At 34.8% G+C, this 12,770-nt stretch overlaps 1 protein-coding gene across 5 annotated transcripts; it reads left to right on the top strand.

Annotated features, from left to right (window-relative positions):
- The first annotated feature begins 3,517 nt into the window (after positions 1–3,517).
- LOC108998719 (copper-transporting ATPase HMA4-like) lies at positions 3,518–12,098 on the top strand. Of its 5 annotated transcripts, none has more exons than XM_018975395.2 (9): positions 3,518–3,815; positions 4,545–4,828; positions 5,517–6,262; positions 6,407–6,878; positions 6,972–7,139; positions 8,634–8,888; positions 9,671–9,793; positions 10,057–10,542; positions 11,278–12,098. In XM_018975395.2, exons 2-9 carry the CDS (start codon positions 4,571–4,573, stop codon positions 11,698–11,700), a joined length of 2,931 nt encoding a protein of 976 aa, XP_018830940.1. In that variant the 5' UTR covers positions 3,518–3,815; positions 4,545–4,570; the 3' UTR covers positions 11,701–12,098. The 5 variants fall into 5 exon arrangements, with proteins under 5 accessions (XP_018830940.1, XP_018830938.1, XP_035541127.1 ...); XM_018975393.2 differs by having other exon boundaries at positions 4,539–4,828; XM_035685234.1 differs by lacking the exon at positions 3,518–3,815 and adding an exon at positions 3,828–3,928 and having other exon boundaries at positions 4,539–4,828.
- The last annotated feature ends 672 nt before the right edge of the window (positions 12,099–12,770 follow it).

The following is a 12,770-nucleotide window of genomic DNA, read 5'->3' as shown; positions in this document are numbered from 1 at the left end:
TAAAAGGCCCGGTTCGATCTCATTTTATTCTATTTTATTTTATTATTATAATTTTTTTAAATTTTTATATAAAATATAATAAAAAATTTAAAATTTTCAAATCTCAAAATAATAATAATATTTTATTCAACTTTCAACTTTTATCTCAATTTATCACATCTCAACTCATTATCTAAACGGCACTTAAATAAAGGAAAAATCATGCTTATCATCTCTATAAACCACACACCACAAACTAAAAATGCGTATGAAAATATAAAAAGATGAAAACTGAAACTCTAAGTTCCCTCTAGTCGTTTTATGTTTGTGTTTTTAATTTTTTTAATAAACTATTAGACATCATATGGTAGTGCCATGTCAAGAGAATAATCTGAGTAGTAAGTTTCAGATAGCCAAATAGCATTATTCTTCTACTATTTTTTGTATTGATAAATTTGTAAGGTTAAAAAGTAACCAATTTTTTCAACTAAGGGAACCTTCACATGGTTAGCCTTCATCAACGACGAAACAAAGCAAGGGCTGCAACAGACAGACATTACAGCAAACATGATACGAGTGGAGGAGAAAGTGAAAAAGCATAGAAAAGAGTAGCTTATCTCAAAGGTGGTGGTGGGATTCGGGAACATGGCCAAAGCCAAAAAAGAGAGAAATAATGGCACATTAATATCGCAATTGGCAGCCTTTTTGATTGATCTCTGATCTCTGAGTTTTCAATGGAACCAAGCTGCAATCATGCCATGGCCATATGGGTGTTCACTCCTTGACGATAAACTGAAAGTGATGCGATGGCACCTCATAACTTAAAAGTAATGGTACCTTGTTTTGTAGTACGTCCCCCACATGACTTGGAAACCAACATTATATTCGTGTGGTTCCTAACCCAGTTGCACAATCAAACATGGACCATCCACCTCCACTTTATTCCTTCTACACAATTTCTATTTTTTTTTCTTAATTTCTCTTCCTTTTTTCATCATTTTATACAACATTTTTTTTTTATCTTAAAACTTATCTTATCCCTCTTACATGCTACCTCATTAAGCCCCGGTTTGGATTGGAAACTCACCTCAATTTATCATTACAACTTTTTAAAATTTTCACACAAAATATAATAAATAATTCAATTATTTCAAATCTTAAAATAATAATAATATTAAAAAATAATATTCTAATAATATTTTATTCAATTCATCTAAAACAACTCGACTTATCTCGACTTGTTTATAAATTTAAACGGGACTGAAACCCTGATCTCTTTAAAGATTAGCCATCTTTCTTTTTAGTTCTTTTGACTATTTTAATGTATATACATATATGGAGAAAATTACTATTCATAATTTAATTTGCCATTATTAATGTGCTTACCTTACTTGGATTGTAGCTGAAATCAACGTTACTAAATTAAGCCATTGTTCAAAAACTCTCGAGTGTATCATAATCTCTTTAGAATCTTTCTTAGGGTCATGTGTGAATGGTGATCTAGTATTTGGATTTGTCACTTTAATCCATGTGCATATACAAAAGAAGGGCAAGACAATGGAGTACTGAGTGAAAATTAGTTATGCTAGGAGCTAGGAATTGAGATGTTAAGATTTAGAAGTTCAAATTCGGTCGAGCTATGAATTGAACCCATGCATACAATATGAGATTGTAATCGCTTGTTTTGTCGGAAGGAGGAGCTTAAGGTCAACCCTTCTTCCCATTTGGCTGAACAATCCTCCTTATCTAACTAGTGTGTCTCACGCGCGCTTAGTGGTATTATGACTACTGCTATGAATTAGGTCTTGTTTGGATTCGAAACTCACCTCAACTCATCATATCATTATAATTGTTTTTAAATTTTCACAAAATATAATAAACAATAAAAATTTTTCAAATATCAAAACAATACTAATATTAAAAATAATATTTTAATAATATTTTATTTAACTTATCTAAAATCATATCAACTCATCTCTAAATCTAAACGAGGCCTAGTACTACGACCTCTCCATCCTCACACACCCATCACTGCCTTTTTGAGCATCAAATATGAAGTTTTTTATCTCTCTGGTTTCATCTTCTCCATTTTTCCTTTTCCTTTTTCTTGCAGGATGCGACATCTACAATATTTTGTTTGCAGCCAACTTTGTCATCCTCCAATTTACGTCTCTTCATGATACCAACTCTTCCATCTCACCGGCACGTGAGACTTAACGCTCCATCATACATGCACGTGAGTTTCACACATCGTTTCAATTTTTTAGTTTTTGGAAATCATGGTGGATGTGTCTTCGTGTCTATGAATACTAGAGAGGATATGCTAATCAACAAACCACATCTAAACCAAACATAGTGCAAATATGTAATTACCTGACATCACATTTGCCAAATTACCATAACATTATAAGAAAACTGTTTATTTGTATCAACTATTTTCTGTAAAAATGATTATTTCTTATTAAAATGAGTTTGTTTTTATCGTAAATAGTAATTTTTATTGTAAATAATCTGTCATAAATACTTATTTTTCTTGTAGTGAAATGAGTTTGCCTCCAAACCCAGAGTAAAAGCTTCATGCAAATCCTAACCTTTAAATGAACACGAAATACGATATTTTCATAGTCATGCCCCATGGAGGAGGAGAGTTTTATTTTATTCTTGTTAAACTAATAGAGTGTTTTTTACTCATTATCCATACATCACATTCTTGTTATAGGAAAAATGAAAAAAAAAATTAAAATAAGTGTGATGTTTGGGAATAATAAATAGAATTATTCTTCTATTTAAACATATACATATTGATGTGTAAATATGTGTGTTTAAATATAAAGATAAAAATGACAAATAACATATTAGTGTGTGATATATAGATGATTAGTAATATTTTTCAAATAATAAACGAGTTATTTGTGAATATAAAATGTAATTTGTTGATAAGTTAAGCTTAACCCATATTCGAATAAAAATTAAATGAACAAGTCTTGGCCATGACTCGCTCTCGAACTCCACTCATTCACACACTTATCAATGGTTGTCTGCTGTATAATAGAGAAAAATATATTTTCATACCCTTGTCCGTAAATAAAATTTAAAATATTTTTAATGTTATTTTTTACCATTATTTTTCATGATGTAAGTATTTATTAATCTCCTTAATTCATTTTAATTGCATTTGAACGTTAAATTGAATTGAATTAAATTGAGTTGAGATAAAAAAATATTATTAAAATATTATTTTTTTAATATTATTATTATTTTAAAATTTTAAAAAATTAAATTATTTATTATATTTTATATTGACATTTAAAAAAATTTAATGATGAATTGAGATTAATTGTGAGTCGTGACGAATTTATTTATCAAACGAAATTCTTCGCATAAAATAATAATAAAAAAAAAAAAAAAAAAGGAAAGGAGAGAGAGAAGAAATAGCATCATCCATGAGGAGGGGGGATAGTACAAAGACGTTGGAAGATTTCAAAATTTCAAAAGGGCAGCAAAGCATATAAAAGGACAAGCCTCGAGGCATCACGCGCACAGAACTTTCTGGCGCACTCTCTCTGCGTGCGGTTACCTGACCTTGACCTCTCTCTTCGGCAGCCATAACAATTATCGGGAAAAAGCCCTAAAATTTCTCTTCCCATCTCTTCTCGCCCCCACCACGTCCGTTTCCATCTCTGATACAAAAGCCCCAAACTTTTTCCCTTTTCGAGCGCAAAACTTAACCCCTTTTTTCCCCTTGGTCCACTCGCCCGTGCCATCGAAAGCGAATTCACACAGAGCGTACTCCTATATATCTCTGTGTTGTTTGGTTGTGGTTTCTTTCATAGCAGGTTGTAGTTTTGCTTATTTGGTTTTTCTTCCTTATTTTGAAACGTTCATTTTTGGGGGAAATGGAAGATGGTTCTCTGATCAGTATCGGGATTACTTGAAACGTTTTGATTTCGTATACTCTTGGTCGAATTACTCTCTCGCTTGTTTATTTAGGCGTTCGATGTTTCTTATGGGCGGTTTTTTTTCCCTCAAATTTGTTTTTTTTTTTGCAGTAGAAATTTGCTTATCGTTTCATTTCTGAAGTGTTTGTCAAACTACGAGTTTTATCAAAGTTTTTGTGGTTTAGTAAGTCTGATCGTATTGGAATTGAAAAGTTCCTTGTTTGTTTGTTTTTTGTTTTACAAAGTCAACTTTACAAGAACAAGAAATTCAAGATAGCTTTAAGACAAGAAGAGAAAAGAATTGTACAAAGTCAACTTTACAAGAATAAGAAATTCAAGATAACTATAAAGGCAAGAAGAGAAAAGATTTGTATTGTTAAAGATGCGTCGACGATGTAGCCTGGCAAAAGATTCTAGAATTATGGTTCAAATCGCTGAAAATTATGAGCCACAATATAGTTAAAATGGGTGAAATATCTGAACTTAATAATTATGACTCAGTGCTACGTGGGCTGTGTTTGCATTGTTAACGCCTGAAAACTTTGTGTTTGAGTTGGCTTGTAGTTCGTAATGCAAAATATGGAGTACTTGACGTTGTTTTCTTTTTCACCTCTTATTTAGGAGCAGTGAGCTTGAACTCTTGGATTTGAGTTATGGACGCTAATGGGCGGGATGATCTCCAAGCGCCTCTATTGAAGCCTTCAGACAGTGTTGCAATTACTATATCTGAAACAAATAACAAGAAGGAGAAGAAGCATAGGACGGCTAAGTTCAGAATAGGGGATATCAAGTGTGCCTCATGTGCAACTTCTATAGAGTCTGTGCTGGGAAAGCTTAATGGGGTTGAGAATGCCGTGGTTTCAGCCCTTCAAGGCGAGGCCGCAATTACTTACATACCTGAGCTTATCAATGTAAGTGTGCTTTGAGAAGTTTTTTTTTTTATAAGAACGTGTGCTTTGAGAAGTTACGATAAAAAAGTCTGTTTTTAGAAACTAAAGTATATAAACTTCAGAGCTCATTTCGTTATTTGTTGTGGCAAATTTATTTTCAATGAAAAGTCAATCTTTGCATTCTTATAATTCTCTTGACCTTTGTGATGCAGAAGATAGATGGTAGATGAGCATGATTTTGCTATTTTATAAATTTCCCAAACATATTTATATTTTTGTGACCAGAAATTTCGATTTTGTTCCTCCTCTTTATATTAAAGAGAAGATATATTTTTTCCACTTGGCTGCTGAGGTTTACGGAAAAGATAGGATAACTAGAAATATTGCAATCCAGGGTGTTGAATATTACAACTGTTTCTCAGTGTTTGTGTATATGGACATTTATAAGCATGGGCGTACTTGTGATGGTATTTGTGTGGATGCGAACCCTAGATATTGTCATCATAAACAATTTTATACAAAAGATACATTCCGGAAAGTTTTTGATCTGTACTGGAAAAACCTATATTGAGTTTGTTTTATAGTCATCTCCAAATTTCATGATATAGCAGAAGGCATTATAGTTCATATCTGGCTGTTTATAATTCGAAATGTGAATTTTCTATATATTCTTGGTAACCGGAAACATGGCAATATGCCTTTATTTTAGGCAAAAGAAATTAAGGAAACTATAGAAGACGCAGGCTTCCCAGTTTATGAATTTACAGAACAAGATATAGCAGTATGCCGACTCAAGATTAAAGGAATGATGTGCACCAGCTGCTCTGAGTCTGTTGAACGTGCCCTTCTAATGGCTGATGGAGTGAAAACGGCAGTGGTCGGGCTAGCTCTTGAAGAAGCAAAGGTCCACTTTGATCCAAATATTACTGATACTTACAACATCATTGAAGCAATAGAAGATGCTGGCTTTGGAGCTGATCTCATCAGCTCCGGGAATGATTTAAATAAAGTACATCTAACAGTTGAAGGAGTTAATTCAGATGAAGATGTGATTATCGTTCGGTCATCTCTTGAGTCAGCTGTAGGTGTGACTGGTGTTGAAATGGACTCGGGAGAAAAAAAGGTAAGTGTTTCTTATAACCCAGACCTCACTGGTCCAAGATCTATTATAAGTTGCATCCAAGAGGCTGGCCGTGGCTCAAAATCCTACAATGCACAATTGTATGTTGCTCCAAGACGAAGGGAAACTGAGCAGCTGCAGGAAATTCAGAGGTATAGAAACCAGTTTCTCTTGAGTGCCCTGTTTTCAGTTCCAGTGTTCATCTTCTCCATGGTGCTACCAATGCTTCCTCCTTATGGGAACTGGCTGGACTGCAAGATTCACAACATGCTCTCTGTTGGTATGCTTCTAAGGTGGATCTTTTGTACACCAGTACAGTTCATCGTTGGTCGAAGGTACTCAATTCGTGTTCCTTTAATATTGGTCCTTGCAATTGTTTCAAGCTCTGTATTTTTAACTTGAGAATTTCTGTCTCTGAGTAGCATAAATATGCTAATAATATTGTGAAAGTAATTTTTGGGTTTGTATCTCCTTGCCAGGTTTTATGTGGGATCATATCATTCACTGAGACGATTGTCTGCTAACATGGATGTTCTGGTTGCTCTAGGCACCAATGCTGCTTATTTTTACTCTATTTATGTAGTGATAAAAGCATTGACTTCTAACAAATTTGAAGGGCAAGACTTTTTTGAGACCAGTGCCATGTTGATATCCTTTATACTCTTGGGGAAATATCTGGAAGTTCTGGCTAAAGGAAAGACATCGGACGCTTTATCGAAATTGACTGAACTTGCTCCTGAAACGGCTCATCTATTAACATTAGATAACGATGGAAATCTTGTTTCAGAGATGGAAGTTAGCACTCAATTGTTACAAAAAAATGACATAATTAAGATTGTTCCTGGGGCAAAAGTTCCCGTTGATGGCATAGTGATCAATGGTCAAAGCCATGTCAATGAGAGTATGATCACAGGAGAGGCAATACCTATTGCTAAACGACCTGGTGACAAGGTTCTACATCTTTGGCTCTTACATTCTGCTGAGTGATATTTAATAAGGACAATCTGAATTGCGAATGATTTCTGTTTCTAATGCCAAAAATAGGTTATTGGTGGGACTATGAACGAGAATGGATGCATACTTGTTAAGGCCACTCATGTTGGATCAGAGACTGCACTTTCCCAAATTGTTCAGCTTGTTGAAGCTGCTCAGCTTGCCAGAGCACCTGTACAGAAACTGGCTGACAAGATATCCAAGTTTTTTGTTCCTATGGTGAGTCAATGGTCCTCAAATCTTGAAACTTGTATTTATGGGCCTCTGTCATTGTTCTTAACGGGAATAGTTTTCATGACTTTCTTGTATCCATTTCTAGTCCTTAACTTGTAATTAAGTGTTTTCATTGTATATCTCCTGTGTACTTGGGCCACGCCTATGTTTCCTTTCAACAAAATTGATTTTACTATATAAAAAAAATATCTTGAGCCCATGCTTGCCCTGCCAAAACACATGCACACATTGGGACGATGAGAAAGGTTTGTACTAGGGAAATGGATCCAAATTAAATATTTGAAGCTTGCGGTTGGTTCCCCTGCCAAAACACACACACACATTGGGAAGATGAGAAAGGCTTGTACTAGGGAAATGGATCCAAATTAAGTAATTTGAAGCTTGTGGTTGGTTCATGAATAAGATTATCATTGGCTTGTGTGTATGGGTGTCATGATTTGATTTGAATCCACAGTAGACCTCTATAGTGGCAGTCACTCTGCTATCAACAGGAGATAGTTTTCTCTTTATGGAAACAAATTCTTGGTTTGATGGTTTGCTGCAGATTATGTAGACGACACTTTTCTTCTTTCCTTCCTTTTTTGTCTTTCTTGTTCTTGCTTAAAACATTACCCCATTTCTATTCCACTTCTTTTACTTCTTTCTTTTCCATTCTATTTAATGGATTTACTAGTTTAAACCAGGACTACAGTCACATGTTCTTGCTGAGAGGTATAAAAGGAAAGCACTAAGGGCATGTTTAGCAAGCGAAAATTTCTTCAACTTTTGAGATTTTTCGAAAAAAATTTTGGCAAGATTTTTGTATTGGGCTTTGTGAAGGTAGGTAAAACGAGAAGTTATCTGGATAACATTTTTTGAGATGCATTTTGTATTGGAGTTTGTGAAAATGGGTTGTTAGAATTGAAAAGTTGTTTGGATAAGTGTTTTTTGTAAGAGGTGTTTTTTGTGAAACATAGGCGTGATTAGATGTTTGGATTTTCGAAACATAGGCAAAAGGATTTTTTTGCCTATGTTTAATCTTTTTAAAAGGATTTTTTAAAACTTCAATCCCAACATAGGCAAATAATTGGATTTAGGAGGATGAGCTTATGGATGCCTATCAAGGAAAGTGGAACTCCATTTGCTATATGATCTGGGACTTTGTTCTCACACGGCTTGGAAACTAATCATCTATGATGATTTGCCCTTGATGGTTGCTGGGCAGAATAATTCCATTGGTTCTCTGGAACTTTTTGCATTGGGTTTTTTTTACAACTTTTATTATGAGATTGATCCAAACTTTTTTTTGTATATCCTATTTTTTTTAATTAATTTTATTTTTACACCTTTTCTACTGTTAATTTGATCTTTGATTGATAGCAAATGTCTAATAGAGGAGATATCAAGGCATTTCTTAGGTTACTGTACTGTCTGTTACAGAAGTATGTTCTATGACAACTGTTGAAGGAAATATGATAATATTGGTTCAACCTATTTCAGGTTGTTGTTGCTGCATTTATGACATGGCTGGGATGGTTTATTGCTGGACAAGCTCGTCTTTACCCCGAACATTGGATGCCACAAGCAATTAATAAGTTCGAGCTTGCTTTGCAGTTTGGTATTTCAGTACTGGTGGTTGCTTGTCCTTGTGCTTTGGGACTAGCAACTCCTACAGCTGTAATGGTTGCCACGGGGAAGGGTGCTTCACAAGGTGTGCTTATCAAGGGCGGAAATGCACTTGAAAAGGCACACAAGGTAAGTTGACACTGCTCAAAAACAGCTATTGTTGTGGACAAACGCTTTGATTTTATTTTTTGTATATTGTGTGAATATACTTACCCCTAGCTCTAGCTCTAGCTCTTGATAGGGTGGAAACCTTGTGAGTCATTTGTATTATCTGAATTAAGTTTGAGAAATCGTTTCTGAAAAATCAATTACCAGTCATGTTAGTGTTGTAATATCAAATACTATAAACCTTTCATGCTGGGAGTTGTGTTCATGTTCCTTTTCCCTTGTAGTCTGTTGAAACATATCTTAATTAGTATATCATATTTGATACAATTTCATTATTTTGCAGAACATAGGGTAGTGTTTTCTCTATCTTTTGTGTGGAATATCATCTAAAATTTCATTTTCCCCTGAAGTAAATAGTTTCCCTTTGACAATGCAATTTCTACATTTCAAATTGATGGGAATGGTTGACTTCTATGGCTTATAGTGGGATTTTGCTACAGAAAATAGCTGGGAGCATGCACCTTTTTTCATGTGATATTTAGAAAAATATTATTAGCACTAGTCTACCAGCACCTGATTATTATCTTTCAAATTCGGCTAGATGGAGAATCTCATTTAAACATATTGCTTTCACCCTTGTGTTTATTTTGTGTGACGTTATTAATAAAACCCAAGTCTTGCCAGTTTGAATTCATCTGGTTGTTATTTATCCAAAAAAAAGAAAAATAATCTCATTGTCATTTGTCGCGTTGCAGGTGAAAGGATTATTTAACTCAAGACTCATTTTCCGATTTTGCCTGCAGGTGAAATTAGTTGTCTTTGATAAAACAGGGACACTGACACTAGGAAAACCAGAAGTAGTCAGTGATGTTCTCTTTTCCAGTTATTCATTGGAGGACTTATGCGATATGGCTACTGCTGCAGAGGTTAGTGTTTATAGCTTGGATGCTGTTCTTGTGTGAAATAAATTTTGGTTGGTACGCATTTTTTAAAGATGTCTAGTTCTAGGAGTTTCTTAAATAATGTTGGCAGCATGTGCGATGTTTCTGATTGTCAGGAACAACCCCTGACATAATTTTTGTGGTAAATTCCATGTTGGCATGACAGCACAGCCACTATGATACCTGCTTTACTAAGATGCGTATAAAGTATGAGCTAATTTCATGACTTATTTCCAACAAATGTCTAGGCGAATAGTGAACACCCTCTTGCAAAGGCTGTGATGGAACATGCTAAGAGGTTGCGCCTGAAGAATGGCTCTTACACTGAACATGTCACAGAGGTCAAAGACTTTGAGGTGCATACTGGAGCTGGAGTTAGTGGAAAAGTTGGTGAAGCAACGGTTTTAGTAGGGAACAAAAGACTGATGCGGGCTTGTAGCATTCCAGTTGGTCCTGAGGTTGAGGATTATATTTTGAAAAATGAACAACTTGCTCGAACATGTGTATTAGTTGCCATCGATGGAAAGGTTGCTGGAGCTTTCGCTGTAACTGATCCAGTGAAGCCAGAGGCTAGGTGTGTCATCTCTTTCCTCCGCTCAATGGGCATCTCAAGCATCATGGTGACTGGTGATAACCGGGCTACAGCAACTGCCATTGCAAAGGAGGTTGGAATTGATAAGGTTTTCGCTGAGATAGATCCAATGGGAAAAGCTGATAAGATCAAAGAATTACAGGTGAGTTTAGTTGATGCCTTGGTGTGAATATATGTCTCTTCTGAAATTCTGTTCTTGATGAGGCATTTAGGAGTAGGTAAGGTTACAAGATGGTAGAGATCTAAGGCCTAATAGTGAATAGATAGCCGAGACATGAGAAGAGATAGCTGTCCCAAACTGAAAAGAAACCGAGTTGATCAGGGTGGATGACAGTTAGCAATTTTACCTCAACATTTGCATGATCGATCCTGTTGCCTCAAGTTTTTTTTTTTTACCAATATGGTTTTTATCCAGTTAATTACTTATTTAACCCACACAAGAATTTGCATAATTTGATAGTGTATATAAATTAATTTTGAAAGCAGAGAGTTTCTGTCTGACTGTCTGAACTCTCTCCAAGTATATCACCATACGCTTTTGATTTTACAAATTTGTGATAATTCAGTTGCTTGATAAATTTCAAAATTTTCCAAGAAGATGGTTAAAGAAGGTCTTTTTTTCATGATTTTTGGTCGAGGCATGATAACATTCATTATGGATTAGTAAAACCCATCAGCCAAAGTTTAATTACTGTGGTTCTTGAAGTGGTTTGTAGAGGTTTGGTAAATTTATGCGAGATGATTGAAAAAGTGAGGGGATTTGGTTTGAATCAATGCCTCTCGTGTTTGGACTGATCTTACTAACTAGTTGGTCACTTTCTAGAAAGGTGAGCCTAATATGACCTTGTTTGACATGTTGAACTGGAATTGGATGCAGATGAAAGGAATGAATGTGGCAATGGTTGGGGATGGAATAAATGACTCGCCAGCCTTAGTTGCTGCTGATGTTGGCATGGCAATTGGTGCTGGCACTGATGTGGCTATAGAAGCTGCTGATATAGTTCTCATCAAGAGCAACTTGGAAGATGTAGCTACGGCCATCGATCTCTCCAGGAAGACGATGTCTCGCATCCGGCTCAACTATGTTTGGGCCCTTGGCTACAACATCCTTGGCGTGCCAATTGCTGCTGGAATCTTATTCCCCTTCACTGGAATTCGGTTACCACCTTGGCTTGCGGGTGCTTGCATGGCTGCTTCATCCATTAGTGTGGTTTGTTCTTCTCTATTGTTGCAGTCTTATAAGAAGCCTTTACATTTTCAGAACACTCAAGGGGAATCTCACTATGCCAAGTCTGCATGAAAATCCACATTTTTGCTATTTTTCAGCCTGAAGGTTTAGCTTTGTTTCTCATTGCTGCTGCATTGGATCATTGGATATGAACTGGACTTGTAAATAGAAAAGCATAAGGTCCTAGTTATTCTTCCCACCATATTATGCATTTCTTCCAGTAGGTGGGCTAAATTCTAATCTCTTGAAATTGCTCCTTAACTTAGTATGCCGTGTAGGGTGGTATCTGCATTCTCTGGCACCGAGAGACCGCTGCATTGTCCAGACAACAGATTAGTTATATTCTAGTAGTTTGCTGATGTGAACTATATATATAGTTATTTAGGAGTCAAGGTATGTTACAATGAATTGTGTTTAGTGGTGATCAAGTACATGGAGTATCAGTTTATGTTGATCATAAAGTAACCTATGACCTATTTTATATGATTATTTAGTTGTTAAAATTAAAAAATCTAGTTGGAGTATAAGAATAACTAATCAATATTCAATTTTAAAAGCAAAGTGGTTATCCTCTAGACCTCCTCTCACAAAATTGAAACAATATTCTACAAATATACAAAAAGCTAAGGAACCTAGACAGAGTTTGGGAATCAATTTTTTAAGAGTAATGTTAGATGCAGTCATTAATTGTGTAAATGTCGTCTAATTATTTTGAAAAAAAATGAGATTTATTATTAAAAAATTAAAATTTTTATGTAGATTTCTTGTTTACTCTCTTCTGAAAAAAAGATTGAAAAACGTCAAGAAGGTTTGGGGAATGGAAGGCACCTGAGTGTGAAATTTTAGGAAAATATTAAAAATGGTGGATTGGAAAGGAGGAAAATAATGATAGAAGAAAAGACATTTTTTGGATTTGAAATTCCCCTCAACTCATTTTATCTCATCTCATTATTACAATTTTTTTAAATTTTTACATAAAATATAATAATTAATTTAATTTTTTTAAATTATCAAAATAATAATAATATTAAAAATAATATTTTATTTAATTCATCTCTAAATCCAAAGGAAAAAAACAAACAAGGCAGGTACCACTAGGAGGGTTTCTACTTTCTATCCCATTCTTAGAGCATTAGTATTGG

This window comes from Juglans regia, chromosome 14 (genome assembly GCF_001411555.2).
Source record: "Juglans regia cultivar Chandler chromosome 14, Walnut 2.0, whole genome shotgun sequence".
Lineage (NCBI taxonomy): Eukaryota > Viridiplantae > Streptophyta > Magnoliopsida > Fagales > Juglandaceae > Juglans > Juglans regia.
This window is presented reverse-complemented; position numbering and strand designations above follow the sequence as displayed.